The 21,994-nt window shown below is 41.3% G+C and overlaps 1 protein-coding gene across 1 annotated transcript in view; it reads right to left on the reverse strand.

Moving 5' to 3' along the window:
* Positions 1-2,711: 2,711 nt before the first annotated feature.
* Positions 2,712-21,994, reverse strand: part of SH3BGR (SH3 domain binding glutamate rich protein) — a 29,872-nt gene continuing 10,589 nt past the window's right edge. Inside the window, exons 3-7 of the mRNA XM_063345352.1 lie at positions 18,502-18,582; positions 11,195-11,308; positions 6,595-6,624; positions 4,501-4,608; positions 2,712-3,219 (exon numbers count right to left, since the gene is read on the reverse strand). Of these exons, the coding sequence (XP_063201422.1) occupies positions 4,543-4,608; positions 6,595-6,624; positions 11,195-11,308; positions 18,502-18,582 (291 nt within the window). The 3' untranslated portion in view covers positions 2,712-3,219; positions 4,501-4,542. The remainder of the gene's footprint in view (positions 3,220-4,500; positions 4,609-6,594; positions 6,625-11,194; positions 11,309-18,501; positions 18,583-21,994) is intronic.

A 21,994-nucleotide genomic window follows, 5' to 3' on the forward strand; every position in this document is an offset into this window, starting at 1 on the left:
CAGGCTGAGGACCAAGGCAGTGCGTCACTCCCGTACGGGAGGCTTAGCATTCCTCGCGTTCCCTGACGGGCTTTCCAGATTAGACCCTCTCGAGAAGCTGGTTGCCATATTTCTGCCTTAACGAGCAATGCTTGATTATGCAAAGTGTGGTGGTTTTCTTCCAAAGCCTGTGGCTCTGCCTGATGGACCGAGTACACCCAGGCTCTTTGCTCTGCCCATCAGTGGGTGGAAAAGTGTAGCCCGTGGTTCACCAGCCGTGCAAAGCTCAGGCAGCCCAGGGACACGCCAAGGCTGCCAGGAACTCGCTGGCTGTTGCACAACGTGCACTCACTGCCTTGGATTTACCACATTTCCAGAGAGAGATTTCTGTTTTCATTTTCTTTACCAAACCCCTAGAAGTCCAGCCTTTTGCTCAAAACTACTGCAGCAACGACTGGCACCCCAATTCGGCTACCGGCGAGATGGGGTACATTTTCCCCAGGAAGAGTAATCACCTCCAGGAACACTGAAAAGGTCAGATCAGTGGCTCACGGTTTCAGCTGGGACGGAGTTGACTTTCTTGATAGCAGCTGGTATAGTGCTATGTTTTGGATTTGGGATGAGAATAATGTTTTTAGTTGTTGCTGAGCAGTCCAGGCCTTTTCTGCTCCTCACACCGCCCCCCAGCAAGCAGGCTGGGAGGGCACAAAAAGTGTGGAGGGGACACAGGTGGGACAGCTGACCCCAACTGACCAAAGGGATATTCCATACCATGTGACGTGATGCTCAGTACATAGAGCTGAGGGAAGAAGAAGGAAGGGGGACACATTCGCAGTGATGGCGTTTGTCTTCCCAAGTAACCATTACGCATGATGGAGCCCTGCTTTCCTGGAGGCGGCTGAACACCTGCCCGCCGATAGGAAGCAGGGAATGAATTCCTTGTTTTATTTCGCTTGTGTGCGCAGCTTTTGCTCTACCTATTAAACTGTCATTATCTCAACCCACAAGTTTTCCTTATTTTTTCTGATTCTTCTCCCCATCCCACTGGCGAAGGGGAGAAGTGAGAGAGCGGCTGCGTGGTCCTAGCTGCCAGATGGGGTTAAACCACGACACTCAGCTAACCTGGTACTCAGTCTTTGAAAATGGAAATGGGCAATGCTATTTAGGCACAACGAGTCCACTGTATTCAATTTCTTCTGCCCTCGGTCCCCAGCATCCACGATTCATTGGATTAGGGATATTGGTGGACACATCCCAGGCTGCAGTATCCACTTATGAGCCTCCTGTTCCTGCCATTGCCCAATACCTTCTTGGGTCTGTTGACATTGTCAGACTCCATAACATCCCATGACAACAAATTCCAGAAGTTCCCAACTCACCGCATGAAAAAGTACTCTCTTTTAAGCTGATCTACTAATTTCATTGTGTATATGAACTGTGTATACTAATTTTCATTATAGCATTGCAGGATCTTTTGACTAACAGTTCTGCATTCATCTTATTCACCGCCTTTATAATTTTTGTAAATGCCTTGGCTTCCTCTGCAAATTGAAGAGTCTTTTCAGTCTCCTCATGGAGCAGCTGTTGCATCCTCTCTAATTTTTGTGTTTTCTCTGTACCTCTTCTCACACTGCTACGTCTTCCCTGAAAGGCAGAGACCAGACTGTACAAAGTGCTCAAGGTGTCGCCCCACCAAGGCCTTATATATGGCAGCAAAGTCACGCCGTCCTCCTGACAGTGCCCAGCATTTTCCTGGGTCCTGGCAGCTGCAGCACGTTGAGCTGATGATTATGGTGAGCTGTGAGAACTTCGAGGTCCTTCCCTCAGCTGGAGCTGCTGGCTCTGGACTCAGCATCACCTACGAGTGTAAGAGGAGCGCAGACAGAGAGCGCTGCTTCCCCACCCACCCCCTCCCAACAAATGCAACTTTTGATGTATCCTGAACACAAAAATGAACCCACTCGGGATATTCAGGAAACCTCCACAAATTTTTCGTCCATTTCATTTGTTCAGTCACTGTTCAAGCACTTGCAGTATAGGAGATCTCAGCTTGAAAACCAGCCTCTTCTTGATCAGAGATAAAACATAAACTCAGGGTTCCTTTGGAGATTGTTTTTAAGCTTTGGGCTGCTTTGGCAATAAGCATTTCTCATCCCCTCCCTTCCTCTGTAAGCAGGTTTTATAAATCTCATAAAACGTAATTGGACAAGGGACCGAAATCCATGATCCTTCCTCCACAGTGAACTTCTAACCAACAGTTACAGCGTGAACATGGATCAATTTTCATTGCCTCCCTGGCCCCGTGAATAGAGATGAACCCAAGAAGACTGACAGGGCTTCAGTAGAAGGGACTGGGACATCTCTTTCCTTCAATGAAGACTGTGTATCCTTGTGGTCGGGGTCTTACACACACCACCAGAAACATCAGTGGGAACATAAGGCAAGGTGGAATCATAGACTCGCCTAGGTTGGAAGGGACCTTTCATATCATCTAGTCCAACCGTCAACCTAACTCTGACAGAAACCATCACTATACCCTATCTCCAAGCACTATGTCTACCCGTCTTTTAAATACCTCCAGGGATGGTGCCTCAACCACTTCCCTGGGCAGCCAAGAAGAAGGGAGGAACTTTGCATCGCCTACAACCGTTAACAATGGAGAAAATGTAACTGTACAGATCTTAGCACAGCTTGCTAGGGTTAAGTTAACACTTTTGCAGACAAAGAACAGATATGACAGAAAACGCATTTATTTAAACTGCTGTACAATGGAAATCTCAATCATTTTCAAAAGCCAGCTGGGGGAGAAGTGACTCACATAGCTTGTATATGGGAAGCCTCTTTGCAGTTTTCAGTGCTGAAATTCTTTTTCTCTGAATACGTCACTTGTGCGAGCGCAGTTATCTGCTGAGTGGCAGCAATGTGTTTGGCAGTATATAGACATGGAGAAAGACATGGTTCCTGCCCTGAGGAGCTTACAATCTAAAATGTGACATGGACGATACTATTCCAACATGTAACAATCAACTGAAATACCATCAGTCAGATATAAGAAGACCCATTTTAACAAGCAATTGGAATACCAAATATATATATAAAGGCCACAGGTAGGACAGAGCGGGTGTCTTTGTTCTGTTATGTATTCATATGTTCATAAGTCTACAGGCATGAAAGGTAGTGATGGCTTGCTTGAAAGAGTGATTTTATTTTCTTTGGCAGGGCTGCTCCAGCTTGTGCTTCCTGAACAAAAATAAGGAAAATTAGATTAGATTAGACCTTAGCACTCCTTCTGTGATTTTGTATGTCTGAACGCTGGACAACATTGGGATGAGTTAATTCCCATGCAATAGAGGAACCCAGATTTGGGAGGGGTAGCGTGACAGAAGGGACAGATTTTTTGTCCTGTTGAGGCACTGGGTCTCCACACCGATGTCCAGTTGGTGAAACCTATGTCAACTACCCCACAGGCAGAGTTATGTGGGAATCCCACTAACTCTAGAAAGTGCATATCATGTTCTATGTCTCCAATCAGGAGGGTGTCCCACCTCCCAAAGGCAAATCTGCTGGAAATTCCAACTTTCTTGTAGGTTAATGGTTTTTCCCTATTAAGTGATTGTCTGATCTTTATTTCTGTGCAGAGGAGAAGAGACAGTAGGAGGAAGAAGAAAACCTGAAAATTCAATTTGAAACCACATGCTGACAAAACTTAAGCAATGCTGAATGCTCATACATATATACAGGCATAAATTCTGCCTCCCAGATACTTCCTGTTTTGACGTTTTAAAGTCACATTTGGCCTAGTTTCTAAGGCAATCAGAGTAATTTTATAGTGTGTCATATTTCTGGTCAGGCTCCTCTCCCTTCCCTAGTAGTGGGGTTTTTTTTTAACATTTCAACTAAATTTGAGAGAGGGCTTCATTTGAGACATGAAGCTCCTAAAAGTTTCAGTGAAATCAGTAGCTGAGTAAGAGAGGAGAGGAATGAACTCTTATCCCAGATAAAAGAGAAGCTGCAATGAGACCAGCAATTAAATGTACTTTTGGCCCAGCGTTTGGGCCCTTCGTGCATATATACTGACTGCTCAAGCAGTACACACCTAGCACGCTGCACTTTGCATTGCTCATATTTAGGGGACACAGCAGAGAGATGGGGGTTACCGCAGGAAGATGCTAAGGAACATGCCCAAAGCAGATACCAGAAGCCTGGCCCGGAGGTGAAGGTTATAAGAGTGATGGGGAATGGACCGAAGGGCCTGCAGTATTCGGTGATTATTAGGGATCACAGAGACAGCTGTGTAGAAAAGTCTGATTCATTGGTGCCACAGAAACGGCAAAAACGAACAGACTCATTAAAGGCAGTAGTTCTGACTAACTGTTACATGTCAAATGCATAATGCCCTTTTTGGTTTTGGTACGTTCTTTCCAGTCTTGTCATTGCATATAACAACATTATGTACAAATTTGTCAAGTTTACGTTACTTTAAGAACATTTAGAAACTGTGCTGGATATCGTAATAGTTACCTGAAAACCTGTTCAAGAAAGAATGTATCATAAGGAAGTGTACTAAGACTCTTCTTGCTCCTCCACCTCTTCTTTTTCTTCTCCCTCTTCCTGCTTTTCTTTTTCTTCCTTTTTTATAGAAAATAGTTGTAGTTATCATATAGGAATTGAAGGAAAAATAAACAGCCTTGAAATGCAGACCTCTGCTTCTGCAACTGTTCTGTTTCTAGTAAATGTAATATCATTTGAGCTTACAAAAATAGAACAGAGAAGTAATTTTTAATCTTAACATGCCAGGGCTTTAGCTTTGTGGAGTTAATAGGAAACTGCTGGAACACAAGAACCCTCTTCTTACAGAGGTTAGAACACAGTACATGGTTAAGCTGTAAATAAATGTTCACGATCAAAATGAGAATGTGAAATACATGTAAATATGACCAAAAGTTTTGTATTTTTAATTATATGCTTTCTTGGAGCAGTAAACAAGTCAAGATTCACAGTCAACTAGACTCCTGAATAATCTAAAAGTCATTCAGGGTCAGATAATACAGCCTTGTTTCTGTTTCAAAAGTTCTTATTTCTCTCTTTTATATAGGAGAAATAGCACAATTTAAAGGCAATAGCCCTTCGCTTCAGTCACCCAAACGAACAGTCATCTGAAAGCTAGCATTTATGTAAGACGGACAAAAATCTGTGTTTGTCGTCTTTTAAGAGCTAGTAAATGAAGCTTTAAAGTGGAGCCCTACTCTGAAAAACAACTGAGAATTGCATTGTAGGCTTCTCTGCTCCTTCTCTTCCAGCAAACTCTTGTTCAAAGGCACTCCTTCTGTGTGTATAAACAAGCTTTATCTCAAAATGTCATACCTTCATATATTACTTAGACTACAAAAATTATGGGAATTTCCTCCTGGCGTAATCAACCAATGGAAGAATACTCAATTAGTTTTCAGTCAGGGCTGCGGGTAGCATATAAGCAGCACAGACCTTCGGTGTTCATCTCAGACACATACTGTCTGGAGTCGCTAAGTAAAATCCTGTTTAAACATGTGCTTGGGAATGGACCTGTTGTAATCAGATTCCCGGTCTGAATCACTGCATTTTAGGGAAAACCACTGCACTAAGGGATCATTCCAGTAAAACCAAAAACATAATATGAACATCCGCAAAGGTCAGCTGGATTAGAAGTCCTTGTGCCAAAGGAATATTGCCTCTTTCAGCATCTTCCCCCAGGAAAGGTGCCTTTCTCTTTGACACAGGGCCAGGCAAGCCCACAGACACGCAACATCTTTCAGATATTCACAACTTCAGTTCAAAATTCAAGTCAATTACCTTTTACAGAAAAAAAAAATGGGTATTTTCCTTGCTTGACGCATTAGTTAGTGGTGCCAGGGTGCACTAACCAGCCTTAACAGCCCTTGCCAGCCCCACCAGGAGCCCCCGCACTTTGCCCATGGTCCCAGGAGCTCCATTTCAGCTGCCAGGGCCACAATGCATAACTCTTGACAGCGGGGATGTGGGAGTAACTATACACAAGTATACGTGCATGTACTGCAGTTTGGAAGTGGGAAGATGTGAAGGTGTCCTCTTATTAATTGCAGGTTTGTAGTGGAAAACAGCCTGAAGTAATCACTAGTTTTACCGAAATAAAGAAATATTCAAGGCATAAACGTGCAATGCGGGGCAAAACAGAAAAGTGTATAAGGATTTGCATCTGCGTCTTAGAAATTCTGTCAAGGAAAATATATCCTTTATAGGCAGAACTGCCTAAATTGTCAAAATGACTCTTTCACACTCACAGCACTGAAAATGTAATCAGCATGATGTCAGTTGGCAATTGTCAAAGATATAGTTGTCTTGGGAGTCCCTGGCAAATTTTATTAAAGAATCTGTGAAAGACAATTTCTCTCCTATTTACAGATTTTAATGATTAAAGGCCTATCTTTGTTCCCAAACAATAAGACTTTGATATGACCAATAATTATCTCTAGCAGAATATAATACTAGTATATTTAGTTTCATGAATAAGAATTTACTTTTGAGTGAAGCAATGGGACTGAAAAGGAATTAAATGCACACAAACAAAAGATGAAAGCAAAATGTCCAAATATACTATACCCCTGATGCTGCATGTTCTTCCTTGCTTTCCTAGATAAGAGACACAAAAGAAAATGTTTAAAAGATAGACCAAAGAAAGAATATCAGAGGTCACACAGACAAAAGACAGCAGAAATTAAAAACTGAATTTAGGAAAATGATGTGGAATTCAGTGGATTTGCTTTGAGATAATGTCCTCCAGATTAACTCACAAAGCACATTTAAGCTAAGCTTTTACTTTGAAAAGGGGATATAAAAATCATTAAATACAGCTCCTTTTTTTCTCAGTTACTTCCAATCAAATCTGCTTCATTGACAAGCAAAGCATTAGAGCTGGGGTTTTGTTTGCTTTTTGAGGTGGGTTTGGTTTTGGTTTTTTTGGTAATTAGCTGGTCTTAAAAATGAAATTTAAATCAGAATTGTACAGAGTCTTATCTATGTTATATATCATCACTCAGAATCTGGCTTGCAATTCTGTTAACTGTTGTAGGCTGGAACAGATGCCTTGGCTCAACAGTACTGGGGAATAAAAATAATATAAGTTGGTTTTAGACTGCAGATAGAGCAAAAGTGATGAAGGGAAGAGAGATAAAAGAGAAAAAAATATAAATGTACAGTGAATAGAATTTAATTTTAGATACCAAGCTGGTTATTGGAGAGAAGAGCTAATCTTACACAAAATCCCAAAGAGAAAGGGCAAATGGAACAGTACCATGCAGAAGGCATGAGGGGCTGATACGAGTTTGCATAGAATGAGTTGAGATAAGGAAGTGAGCTGCAGTGCCAGGGTTTATATATGACCTGGGGAATTGCTGAGACAGAATACAGACTTGCATTATAATATGATTTTTGAACACGTTTCTAAAATAATTCTGCCCTGAAGCGAGCCTAATCTGTACTGCAAACTGATTTAACTGGGACACCACTTAAAAAATATTCTAACACCCGAGCTAAAATCTAAAGTTAAAATCAGATAGTGAAAAGAAAGAAAAATTATTACCACCGCATCCAGTCACCAGCAAAGCCCTCGCTGTGCCATGCGCATAGGAGGTCACAGTCTTTTCCTCAAAAATTTAAAAAACCAAGGGACAGACAACACAAGAAAAAGGGAAACCATATCCAAACAAAATGGTTCCTCAACGTTCTCAATCAGAGGATGGGGATTAGGTATGAAAAAAAGATTAGGAAGAAGTCAAGGATAAGCTTGATGAAGTGATTAGGGAAGGAAAGTACACAATAGGTTTAAGGTGAAAAAAAATGTCATAATCTAAAGAAATCCTAGTGCAGCTGTCCCTTGGTGACCCAGGCTGAAAGCTCTTCCTCTTACTGCTGGGTCTGTGTAAGGTACTTTTTATTGCAACATCTGCTCCGGACTATCCTGGATGCTTGTGTGAAGGAGGGGCTGGAAGCCTTGGCAGTCTAACGTGAGGTGTGTGAAGAACAACCTGTCACACTGAGTACTTATCCCTGCCGCTTTCAGGAGGCAGCTGCTGACTCAAGAGTTTTGTTTTTCAGAGTACTGGGGTCTCTTGCTGGTTTCCTCAGGGTCACACCAGGCCTGAGATAAAAAGCTGGATCTTCTGGACTCCTGCATCTCCCAGCCAGGGCAGCAGAAGTAGTAGGGGAGGGCTGCAGCCTCCACACGTACCCACACTGAATGTCGGCTGCCATTCCTGTGACTGAGGCATTGGAGGAGCCTTCTGAAATCCAGGACCCTCCATGCAGCTCCACAGTTGAGACAGTCACAGCTTATTTTGTTATCTGTCTTATACTCATTGGCAAAAACTGAGATATCTTTACCTCACCGAGACTCTTCTAGAATTTTTCCATAGCACTGGCATTTCTCCTGCAAAGTCACTGGAGAAAAGCCAGCTGGGTTACACCCCGCATGAGAGAGGCATTTTTAAGCTGGTTTGAAACTGAGTGCTAAATCAGGCCAAAATGCCAATACTAGATCCCCAATGGTGTAATAATTCAGGAGCAGAACATAAAACTGCGATGTTTAAATTATGGCATTTTGATTTGAGCGTTTGTCAAAAGAGTAGGGTGACACTCTAAAAGGGATCTGACTACTGTTCAAAAGATGCAACTGTTTGGCTGCAAAACACGGTGCACTGCTGATAAAAAGGTCACCCTTTCAGAACTCAGTATACAGAGACCAGCTTTTAACAAGTGAGAAGGAAAAAAAGACACGGGTGGGGAGAGTACCTGGAAAACATCTATTCAGTGGGGTCAAGCAGTCAAACAAGATGTGCTGGGCTGCAGAATGAGAGGAAGAGAGGGAAATACTGAAAATACTGTGTTGATACTACATGTATCCTTCAGGACATAACATCCAGCGAGGATATTCCAATGGTAATCTGATAGTCTTTAAATGTATTTAAACTCATAAAACCCTGGCCAGGTAAGGAAATGTTATTCTAGCTTTCTTTTATAAGGGTAGAATGAGATACAGAGACAAAAGGCGGAATTCATCTCATTGTAGCTGCCTCAAAGTCATTCTTCTCATCTAAACTCGTCCTCTGTGTGCTGTCTGTAGTGAAAGAGAATACCAGAATTTCTACAGATGATTCATGCCATCCTAACAGAAGTGATAATTGGAATGAACTATGGCAAGGCGGAGAGATGTCATGTCACTGAAGTGATTTGTCCAAGGTGACATGGGAAGCGGGTGGTGGAACAAACTGAAAAATGGGGTTTGTGTGTCCCCAGCAGGAACCCCTGGTATCTTGCTGCCTCCAGTGATGAGTACCCTCTCTAAAAGCGAGTGAGACAGGAACAGAAACAGTGCTTTTTTTCTTCCTCTAGGAGCTAATATACACCTGGCATGATGAAGGTGGGTATCAGAGTTGGGCAATTTCAGGAAGACTTTTCCTCCTCCTTATGTAAGAACATTTTGACACTGCCAAGACTGCACAGGTGAAAGGGGAGGATTTGTAAGACTAATCTTATTTCATGCCCTCATAACCACAGAAAGATCTGTTCAAACACACTCTCTCGCCTGGTGCTCTCTCTTCTGCCACTCCCCTCCCTGTAAAACTAAAGGAGAATATTTTTTCCACTTACAGCTCCAATCCACTCTGTGAGAAATGGAGCAAGGTGCTTGTTGTATAGGAGTGGTATTGCATTATGTCATTACAAAACCTCTCATACACAGCTGCTTGACACATTTGCAGACATGTTCCAGCATTCTGTTCCCATTTGAAAAACATTAGAGTAGACTGCCAGCCAGAATGGCAAGTAATCTAATCCAGCCAGGGGATGCACTGCAGTTTTATGCTGCACTTCCCTTAAGAGCTGAGGAAAAAGGTATTTGATAGCACTCATGTGCCATCTGAAATTCATAGAGACATAAAAAGTGCTTGGATATAATTTAAAGAGAAATTTCAGTTCCCACTGAGGACTGTCTCTCCTCATTGCCATTCTGAAATTTTAAATGGGACTTCCCAGGGCCCGAGACTTGCATGAGGCTGTGCAAAAGGGTGCTTTTCCGGACTAGCAATGACTGATTCAGTCACTGTTAAAAAGGGTAATGGGGAAAGGCTTACAGAGAGGTGCTTCCTCTGGAAAAACATTGCAGCTAGATGGAAAAAAAACAAAACACATTTGTTTTGGTCTTTAGTGAAAGAGACGATGCATTTGTGACAGATATTCCACTGGGACTGTCTGATCTCCAAACCACAAAAATACCCATCAAGTGTAAGTGCTTGATCCAGCAGTAGGGCTGCCTCTTTGGGAAGAGAGTCACCTGACACTGCAACATCAAAATAAACCCGTCCTTAAATGCCAAACTGTCAGAGCAGCAAGAGAAATAAAGCAGCTGGATCCCCGTCTCCAGACACAGGATCCATTTCTGCTTAGTCTCCACTGGGTCTAGAACCTGGCCGGTACATAAACACTCCACTGAGGAAGACACAGGCACACAACAGAATGGTCCCTTTTTATGAGATTCATCTACCTTTCAACCACAAGTACTTTACTGACGTTAGCTAACTGCAGGATATTATACTAGGGAATTGAAGGAACTCAGATGGCTTCTCCAAGAACCCTTAGCACTCCCATTCAAGATCTGCCCATGTGACTGTAACATCAGACCCCGATGCAGGCAGAAAGGATAAAAATGGTCTCCATTTCTGCACTGCCCAGGGCTTTCTGCATGGCCTGGAGAAGACATTGTCAGATGTGGCTTGCTGCAACAGCAGTCAATGCTGGTACATGACAACAAGCATTAACAACTAGATTTACGAGCAGTGCAGATGCTGGCCATCGATAGCAGCAAATTTTTCCACACAGATAGGACTCAGATGTCTAGTCCTAAATTATTCTCCATAACTAGAGTCTGCTTCCAAATGAGCATTAAAAAAAAGCTGATGGTAACAAGAGGCAAAAGGAAACTGTTAAAGACAGATAACTGCTGTTATTCAAGACTCAGAGCAAAGTTACCAAGGGTTTGATCTAGTTTTCGTATCACCATGATGTCAAAGAAAATGCATCCAAAAGACAAGCAGGACCACTCTTCAATCTGTATTCCCACCCTGTGGCACACTAGGAAGGCCTGTGGATTTATGTTTCATGCACTTAGCACAGGTAAAACCCTCATATCACAAAAAGGAAAAATTACCTGTTGAGCCTCTGATGGTGATTGAGCAGACTGAGCCTCTTCATGAGCCCCTTCATCTGCCTTGTCTTCCGTGTGTGCCTCAGTTTCATCCGTGGCATCAGGCTTTTCACTCTCCTGGCATCAGAGGAGAAGTAACTGTTAGCTTCAGGGCACATAACCAACACTTCATTTCTATAAAACTCTTAACTTTACAGTTTTGCGAGGTGTTTTTCTAATTTTGTTTCAGCACTCGAATGAAAATATACCCTTTTGGACATTTTCCTGTGAAAGGAACACTTGTTGGCATGTTGATCTGTTGGTAAAGGCATGGGATTCATGTAGGGAAAACATCAATTCAAGCACTTCTTCCTCTTCAGAGCACAGGAGATTCTCTAACTTTTCTGTGGAAAGCTTAATAGAAACCAGTGCTCACCCTGATGACACATTCTAGCTTCAGAAAGAAAGCCTTTTTCACCAGCATGCACTACAATTAAACTTTACCAAGAAGCTACAGAAAACCACAAGTAATAAAGGATTTTGTATGCAGTCTCTTAACTTTCTTGTTTAAAATCATGAGGAAACTGTTCCTCCATTCACACACCAATCTCTCAAATCTATTTATTCCAGCACCGTGAACAAGCACCTCCTAGAAGGCTCTTTATTTTATGTCCCGTTGTACTTGCAGCTAGGTAGCTGTGAAAGGTCACACTGGATCACACACTGTGTCAGACAAAAGGAGACCTGTATGGCCTCGAGTGGAACAACAGAAATAGAATGAAATGCAAGAGCATGAAGTGTAAAGTCACATTATTTGGAACAGGTAGTTCTGGGACAAAGATTAGAAACAGACATTTCTACTGCACTTTGGGAGCTTGTTAGCTGACGATCATCAAAGGAGAAAAAGATGGACGTATTTAAATAACCACAGAATGACTGAGACACAAATGTGATGCGATAGTGAAAGAGGTAATAAATGTGATTCTCAGCTGCAGGAGGCAAGGTATAGCTGGTGCAGCTGAAAGCGAATATTAATGTCATTGTGTAAGGCCAAGGCGAAAGCTCCTCTGGATCGCTCTGTACCATTCCAGTCCCTCAGGCTCAAGAAAGAGAAATTCAGACTGGAACAGGTGCAGAGGGGGGCTACAGAATATTTGAGGGAGTGGAGAGCCTGCCTCATGAAAGGGTGACAAAAAAAGCTTCATTACTTTAATCTATTGAAAGTAATGCTGTGAGGGGATATGATGGCTCTCTAAAAATAGATCAGAGTAAACATCAGGGAGGGACAGGATAAGGACGAGCACTGTGGAAGATGCAAAATGAGCACAACCCAGCTGTAAATAGCAATTCTAATTATCAGCAATGTGAAATTTTGGAAGAGCTTTGTAGTAGAGAGGCAGAGGCAAAGGACTTAATTCATTAAAAGGGAATTTGTCCACTTCTGAGCGGTGTATCTGGTGTGGTTGCTTCCAGCAACAGAGAACTGGACTCAGGGGAGGTCCTTTCCTGTGTCATCCTAAATCCTACACGCTTTGGGCAGAGCAGCATGTCCCTGATAGAAGACAAGTTCCATTCTCATCCTTGTGACCAAGCCCTTACAACTCATGCACCTGGTTGGTTTGGGTTTTCCTGGTTTCCCATAATTTCATTTGTCTCTACAGTTAAACAAAAGCCCCGAGTCACGATCCCTTGTTTTTAATCTTCACAAGTCCTCCTCCTGTGTCCCCATCACATATGATTTCTTCAGCCAGTGTGCTTAACCTATAGAAGCATGACACTAGCACAGCTATCTGGCTTTTAGCCCCAGAGCATACTTGGGTGAGTGCTGACTTAGAGACCTTTGTCCCATGATGCGGTGTGCAACGTAAGACACGTCCTCCTGCTGAGATGCTCTGCTGGATGGGGACAAAAATGACGGAAAGGAGGTTAGGAATGTTTCAAGCAGATATGATGACAGAGCGAAGATGGACAAAATACTTCTGCAGTTTTATCTTTTTCCTGAAACTTCACTGTCTGTAACATTTGGTGCCCTTTTGGCAATTTTCTCCTCAATAATGGAAAATCTGTTTTATATGTAAGGGGCTTGTAATGAAAAGAGAGTAGGCACATAGGCTCATAAGTTCCTCTTTCTCTCTGCCCAGAAAAAAAACGGCAGCAAAAAAACCCCTATCAGCAGCAAGCATCTCCCTCCCTGCAGTCCCTCCCAGCTCTGCACTGCCCCTGCCCTCCTGGCAGCAAAAAAGAGCCTTTCCAGCGCTGCATGGTGGTCTGGAGCAGGAGGCTGATCGAGATTAAAGCTTTAAAAAGAAAAATAATTCTATATCTCACACAATTTGCGCACTCCGTTACACAGCTGCATGAATGTTTTTGCCAGCCCGTGGGGGATGCTTGGGGAGAGGAATAAGCAGCTGGGAGCAAGCAGAAGGTGCCAGAGGAAGAAGGAATGAGAAAAGACTACTTCTTTTTCTAGCAATATTGTCTCATTTCAAGTACACATAAAACTGTGGGCTCACTACACTCTGATGCTGGTGGCATTGTTATTAAAAACAGATCTACAGAGAAATTTGTTTGGCTTAATTTGCCTTTTGCTTTTCCCCTACAAGCTAAAATAATATTTGAAGATTAAAATATGTAGTAACACAGACATATATTTAAATTCTCTTGTGCAACACTGTGTTAATACATTGTTTTCTTAAGCAAATGATAACTTCCTTACAGATACTTTCTTTGTAGCAGTTCCTAAAATGAAAAACATAATGTTAATGAAAACTAAATTGATTAGAGATTTACTTTCAGCTTGTATATTAACATTTCATTTTAAAATATATGTACTCAGTGTTTTTTGGCAGATACATAAATACATAAAGACTAAAGATGGCATTCTAATTAAAATGAACTTATTGTGTAAAACTATCTCAGATGAATCATATACTTACTCAGAGCATAAGGCAAAAAAAAAGGTGTAACTGAAAGAACTGAACTCTAGAAGCAGCGCGCTATCAGCCACAACGCACGTGCATGCAGAGACACATACAGAGTTCTTGTTAATTATATGGAGAACTGTGATGTTTGGAATATCATTATTATACTAGCTCTCCATAGAAACACAAAATTTAATTTTTAACTAATTCAAAATGAAGTACCATTTATGAAGACTGGCTGACAGGTCATTTACTCTTTAAATAAAAAGCACATACTGTAAATTTGTAATTCAAAGCAGCCTTAGCAGAAATCTTCTTCAACTAAAAGACTAAAGCTCAAGTATCTATGGATTTTGGGATATCAAGATTATGGATATTAAAACCAAGAATACTAAGATTAAGGATTTAAGTATATACAAGATTTGAAAACAGACACTCAGCTCAAGTAAATCAGCTTCACTGAGTTCACAGGGCAATTGCAAACCTAAATGATCTTGCTACAAGCTGATGGCTCTCTGGACTTCTGGGAAATGTAATCAGTATTCCATGTCAGTTAATAAAGTTCTCAAAAAAACTGACTGTCCCTGAAAATAAAAAGCAATTAATTACCTGGAAGGTGCAGTAATAGAGCATACTGTTTGTCATCTTAGTTTAAGTAATAGGCGTCTCATTGACAAAACAATTCACCTGTGCCATTTTAGAAAACAAGCGGTGCAGCCAGAGCTTTTAATGGGCCGTTCGCACATTAACAATATTTCAGAGCATTTTCAAGAATATTGAGAACAGTCTCAGACAAAGCATAAAAGTGATTGGCCTTTAAAAAGAAACATGCCCAACTTTGAGGGCAGCTGAGACTGACACACCTGACCCCAGACATACAAACCACATTGATTATAGCTCAAATGTACACAAGTATACTATTGGCACATCACTGTGCATGCCAGTAATCCAAGATTAAATGGGATCATCCAGAAATCTATCACTAACTTGCGTGATCTTTGGGTCGGACGTAAAGCACAGCTGTCCTCTAAATCCCAGTCTGCCATGAAACGTGTTTTGAAATTAGAAGTATTCTAGACCAGGTATTTCCTTCAAACGAGAAAGTATTTCATATTAATAGACTAAGGAACTTATTAACACAAATACTATGTCTGCTTCTTCTCTTAGGCACACAAAACTGTGCTACTCATCCCTGTTAAATGATGCTTTAGAAAACAGGACAACCAGTGTGATGGGGAGGCAACAGGAGAGAGAGGCGGATGTGAGCTAATTGATCCTTTTTGAAGTACCAAACCCATGTATTGATTTCCTGTAATGTCACTGAGTTTTATGACCACATAGCACACTTTAAGGATAAAGATGTACTTGGTATATAGGAAAAAAAAGTGTGAAGATCTTTGCCTGACTCCCACAGTGATCTAAGCAAATAGCATTTAGAGCTTCAGCCTTTCCACCAAGATGTGCAGAAGTTTCCATGTGCCATCCAGGTATTAAATGCTTCATTGTACTGGATCCAGAAACACAATGACGGACACAGCAACTGGCCATTTGTACAGTGGTACCTGACCAGAACCCTTAGTAGAGGTCTGAAGACGGCTGGCTGCAGGGAGGGGTAGGTGCCTACTTAAGGCTGTTTTCCAGCCAGTCTGGTTAACTTTGATGTTGATTTGCTATTTCCTACTGAAACAATTGCAGTTATTTTTGTAAGTAAGAGGATACTTAAATAAACAAGTGTGTAAAGACTCCTTTGCATGTGTGCTGCAGATCTGAGAAGGATCTCCTTTATGTCTGTGTGTATTCAGAGCTTCTTTACATGTGTCTTAGAGTCAATCTACACCTTGGTGACAACTTTGATGTGTCCTAGACATATCAGACTCACCCTGTAAGTGTAGATCAGCTTGCACATTAGGCTCTGGCACCATCACAGCTCCAATACCTAGCAGTAACAGTTCAATGTAGACACTGGACAAGTAGGTCTGGTGCCAAGTTGTAGCCACCTACGCCAGAGAGAAGTCAGGGCTACAAAAATGAGAATCTGCAGAACTGGAACATGTATTTTGCATTCAGCAGGCTGACATGGCAACTAATTTAACTACAAGTATTTTGTTGGGAAGTTACAATTTATTGAGGAAGTAGCAAAAAGTTCCCCTGCTTCCTCAAGGAAATAGGCTCAAAACAGTCCTGGGTCAGGATTCTAGTGGACTATGCTGTAAAATGGCATCAAGGTCATTAAAGAGCTTCCCTGCTGCCGGTGCAATAGGAGAAAAAAGATGGATGGAAAAGCAAAGAGAATCTTCTGAGGCAAGATTATAAAATGTGTATGAGCTTCACATTAATCATTGTAATGTCTCAGTGAGGTCAAAACCCCTAGAAAGCAAATGCTAACTGACTGTTTTGTGGTGTTTCCATGCTTTATAGTTTGCTTCTTTTATAACTTATCACCATATTCCAGAAAAAAAAACACAATTATTTAAGAAGGGATTAGTAGGAAACACTGTCATATGTGTCATCATCGCCTTCTCTTCCACACCTGACTTATTATTCCAGATTCATGCTGCTGGAAATCAATGTCATGAGCCATCCATTGTACTTCATGCTAAGGTTGAATTGACAGCTTAATGAAAGGAAAGTAGAAGCAGTGCAGTAAGGTTATTTGTATGACAAAGCACAGCCAGACTGTCATGCGGTGAAGGTGCTGAGAAACATCTCTGCAATAAACGCTAAAACGCTTGTATATGTCTCTCTCAAATTCAGGAACAGATTCTAAAAGGGAGACAATGTAAATATACTTCCACTCTTTACATGGATTTTTTAAAAACACTTCTCACTTATTTCCACTCTCTGGACTGAAACAATCACCACCACCACCAATGCAGCAATTAATCAGCGTAAACCATACGTGCTTGCTATCAATAGCACTAACACTTATCTGCCCAGCAGAACATACCGAACATATTATTTTCAACATTTACAAGGTTGTCACAAAGTAAAAACTGTAATAGCCTCTGATGACACCTGGGAATGAATGAATTCTAAGAAATTGTTACTTAGCTTCACAGACATGCTATCTAACAGAACCTTGCATGAAGGCGCAGATAATATAAGAAGTGGCAAGATGGAAAAATTTTATTTACCTCATTGATTCTCCAAATATCTTTTATAATGATTATAATATGTAATACCTGCAGTCCTTTAAGCCTTTCATGCCTTTGTGGATATTAATTAAATGAATTCTCACAAGACCCTTATGAAGTAGGCAAGTAATTTTTATTTCCCTTGATGGGAGATGGCACAGCTAAAGCAGAAAGTTTAAATCACTTGCTCCTTATCACACAGGGACTCAGTGTCAAAGACATTTATAGCAACTGTGGCACTCCCCTGGGTATCTCCTCATCTGTAGTTCTCAAAGCACTTAGCAAAGGCTTATTTTTCTCTCTGATTTTACAGAAGTGGAAAACCAGGGACATTTACAACAGCGTTTCACTCAGAGCTGCTACACAATTGGCAGCAGAGTTGGACCAGAAAGCAGATCTCATGCTCCAGGGCAGTTAGTTCTTCAGCCAGGCCACCATAATGCAGCAGAGTTCTCTGCTATCACTCTGGCTCATCACTCTCTTGATTCATTTCTTTCGTTGAATCATCCATGTTAAAGATGGCAACATTTGATTATCATCTAACATGATCTTAGGATAAGAGAGCTGTAATGCTCTCAGTTATAAAACTTATAATTAGAAGAAGGCTCTGTGAAAGATAAAACACATTGCTTTTTGTAAAAAGGAAAAAAAAAAAAAGGAAAGAAACCCAAAGAAACATCTTTTTCTTTTTCCAGAAATAAATGAGAACATTTTCAAAACACAGTGGATGGAGAACAAAGGGTAGACTTGCCAGAATGACTTCATAAAGTCCTGGGTGAGACTTTAAGTTACCTCCTCAAGGCAGAGGGAGCGAACCTCATAGTGCCAGCCTGTGTGTACACACAGAGGATGGAATGGGTCCACAGCCCAGCCCCTCTGTGGGGCCAGCACAAACCCTGTTTGCTCAAGGTCTGATGCAGTCAGGGGGAAGTGAAGGTTTCTTGTAATTAACACTACCTGTAAATTGCATTAGGGAATTCTGCATCGTTGAAAAGCTGGACATGATAAAATACTGCTTTGTGTTAACAACAACAACAAAAAAAATCATCAGCTGGAGGCATGGTAACAAGCCTTCAGTGAAAGAAGGGAAGAGAGAAGTATTTTCTGATATTTACTGAAGCAGCGACTTTTTTTTTTGCCTTAGTAACAGTTTGCTGCACTAGCATCTAATGTAGTGTTTGTGACTGTCCCTTATTTGACATGCTGAGTCACTGACTACCTTCATCTTTTATTAAAATCAAATAAATGTCCCCTGTGGAAGGACAGCAGTGCATACCTTTGTGCCTGGAGGAGGAGCAAGACCCAGGAATGAATAAATAATGTTTTCTTCTTTGGCAGAAAAAAAGGATTCAAAATCCTAAAAAAGGAAGAAACAAACAACAGAGAATTGGTAACAAAAATCAAACAAAACGCACAGGAGGAAGAGACTAGACCAGGTAAATCTTTCTTATATTCATGAGAATGACTATGCATTTGTACAAGAGCCTGCATTATCTAAGCACCAGGAAGAAAACTCAGATAAAGGGAGTTTCACACTGGCTGACAAAATGAACAAATGGGCAAATGTCTCCAGAGACTTACACTTTAATTATATCACATCTCTGTCAGAATCAGATAAAATTAAGTGTCTCATTTTAATGTGCCTCAGCTGTACACACCAAAGCAAAGCTATTCCCATTTAAATGTTAAAATAAAACTTGCTGTGAGTAAGAACACAAAATAGGCCCTCAAAACCCTGGACAGCTTTATGGCAAATAAAAGGCAACAGTCAACATAATAGCATGAGTGAAATGATAATGAGGAAACTGTTTATTTTAAAGAAAGGCATTCTGGTTAGAAAATGCAGTTACTTTTCAAACAAATTTAGCAAAGGACTGTGTTGTTCCCTCTGACATATATGTGCCAGCCAATATGTCTTGTCCACATGTGAAGTGAAGTTATAAATCATTATGCTAAATGCCTGTTTCCTCTTCAGCGCTGATATAACTGCGAAGACTTGAGGGATGGCTCCTATCCTACCATCTAGAACTTGCATGGTCTTTACTATACTCACTTGTACAACTTTCCTATCAATTAAGGAAGCTCTACTATCACTAGGTTGTTACTGGGAAGTTCGTAACTCACATCTGACACAGGTAAAAATCAACATGTATTTAAGATCACAACAGAAACTCTGGTCGTAAGTGACCGGCCCACAATCACATCACAGCTCTGTGCAGGACAGGGGACTGAACTGAGCATGTCTGCTGAGTCGTAGACTACCGCCTTGACCATGTTATCATCCTCCCTCTCATCCCAAATAACTCTAAAAATAGAAGTCTGTAAATAATAAGGTGCTGACTCATCATTGAGACTTGTTTGTAAAGCTGAGTTAGAACCTGACTTTTTTTACTGGGTTTTTTAGTATTTCCAGAGACTAAATTATTGGCCAAGAGTAATTCTAGGGTAAGGCTGGAGTGGATGGTTTAGAAGTCACCTTAATGTCAACAAGACTGGAATCAATGACATTTCAATCCACTTTGGAAGAGGCAACATAGCTTAACAGACAGGATACATGACAGCCCATTTCACTGATTTATCTAAGGGACAGATGAGCTCTCACACAGACCAAGCTACAGGCAGCGGGAACCGCCCAGTCTGAGGAGGCCCCAGGGCACATTTTGCCCTGAACAGGCAGAATATGCGCTGCTGCTCCAGGCCATACATTTCTCAAACCATCTCTTTGCAGTTTTCATGTTGTTGTGGGGTTGTCCTTCTTATCTAACCCAAGTCTGGCCAAAGTATTTAAGAAAGCCAGTGTCTGAAGTCTAACCCAAAAAGCTCAGGAACAACACAGCAAACAAAACCACGAAAATTTTCTGCAATTCAAAAGGCTGGAATTTGACTTGGCCCTTTGACAGGCCATACAAACCCAGGAAACTTGCGTTTTCCTGCATACCACATACTCATAAAATACACTAAGCAAACTATGGCACAATATGTCAACAGCTGGGAAACAAAGAGAAGCCTATAACAAGGAAGGGCCACGAAGTGGACTCGATATTTCATATGTCGTGTTAGCTCCTTCCCAGAAGAAAAGCAGCAGATGGCAAGTGTACTAAGTGTACCAGAGACACATAGCCTTGTAGATAACCAGACCTGAAGGCACAAGCAAGACCTGTGAATGGCCAGATGAACTCCCTGTCAGAAGAGGATACAACCTTCTATCATATCAGGTATTCTTTCGCAACTGGTAGTGTACAATGACATCCCCCAGAAATGTGGCATCTCACAGTAAATGGAAGGTCACTTAACCTTGCTTACACTGAGGAGCAAGCTATTATGTGTTTAGCGTGGGGTAAAAGCATGACTACAGTGATCATGGAATAGCTTTTGTATTGTACATTTGCACTCTTACTTTCCTAACAGTGACTTGTTTGCATCTCCATTCACTGAATGACCAAAGATAACTGTTCCCGAGGCAGGCAGTAAGAAAAATGAGCAGTAACAATTTATTTCAGGTAAGCAATAGCATTATAGCTGTATGAGAAGACATAAATGGTCTAGGCAGAGGGTAGCAATGTCATTTGTCTTTGGAACTAGTCTTTGAAAAATAGTTAAATGTATTTTTTTTTTAAAAAAACACAAAACTCCATGAGTTTTTCTTTATGATATGAGAGCATATACACATATACACTCTACGCTATCATCCTTTGCATGACCACTGTGGAAAAGCCAGATAGCAAAACAGCAAACTCCAATGGGACGTCAGCAGAAAGTTCTTCCCCATGAGTGGTACAGCACCAGGTGAGGGCACACAGAGAGGGCATGGAAATGCCATCCTTGGAGACTTCTGAAACCCAGATGGCCAAAGCCCAAAGTAACATAAGCTAACTTTAAAGCTATCCCTGCTTTGAGCAGCAGGCTGGACTACATACCTACAGAGGGCCCTATGATTTCCATATATTTGACTTTAGCGGTTATATGAAGCACCAAATAAAAGTCTTACCTAATAATTCAGAGATTCTTTAAAAAAAAAAATGTACATGGGTATTTTGTTCTATGGATTTCAGTTTACAGAGAAAAGCATAGATTTCAGTTTGCAGAGAAAACCAGAAGTTTTCATTCCATTTCTTTCCTAGTTTTCTAGGGTTTTTTGTTAAGCAAATCAAAGACAAGAGCAACAGAGTGCTCAATATATTTAGAAAGTGACACAGATGCAGGCGTCTGTCTAGACATGAGCAAAGAAGCAGCTTAAGAAAAAGATCAAATAAGAACATAATTGCCAACACTGATGGATTAGAATGGATACTTGAAATTGGTGCTATAGCCAGGCATACAAAATGAATCAATTTCTAATCTGTTTCTTCAAGTGGCAATACCAAAGATCTGAAAGAAAAATAAGATTCAAACTATTTATAAAACAGTCTTAAGCTTCTCTAACCTCGCAGAAAAGCTGCTCACAGCTGGTGCATCTGTAAGAGACCTCCATTTTACAGTACAAGTGAAAACAAAAGAGAAAAAGAAGTGAAGCAGCTCTTCAGGGTCAGTCAGAAGATGACTTTTACGTATCAGCTGAAAAGGATATTAGCAACGGGATTGCATTTACTCGTTCATTATGTCAGTCTATTCCAGCATGTAAAGAAAGCCTCCTCGCCTGTCCCCAGTACCCTCTCTTTCCTCACCCCCACCCCCAAAATGTCACTGAACTGCACAAGACAAGATTGGAGATCTCAAAGGACCATTTCTCCAAGGCAGGAAGCACTACGCTATTCCTGATAGGTGCTTCT

This window comes from Chroicocephalus ridibundus, chromosome 1 (assembly GCF_963924245.1).
Source record: "Chroicocephalus ridibundus chromosome 1, bChrRid1.1, whole genome shotgun sequence".
Taxonomy (NCBI): Eukaryota; Metazoa; Chordata; class Aves; order Charadriiformes; family Laridae; genus Chroicocephalus; species Chroicocephalus ridibundus.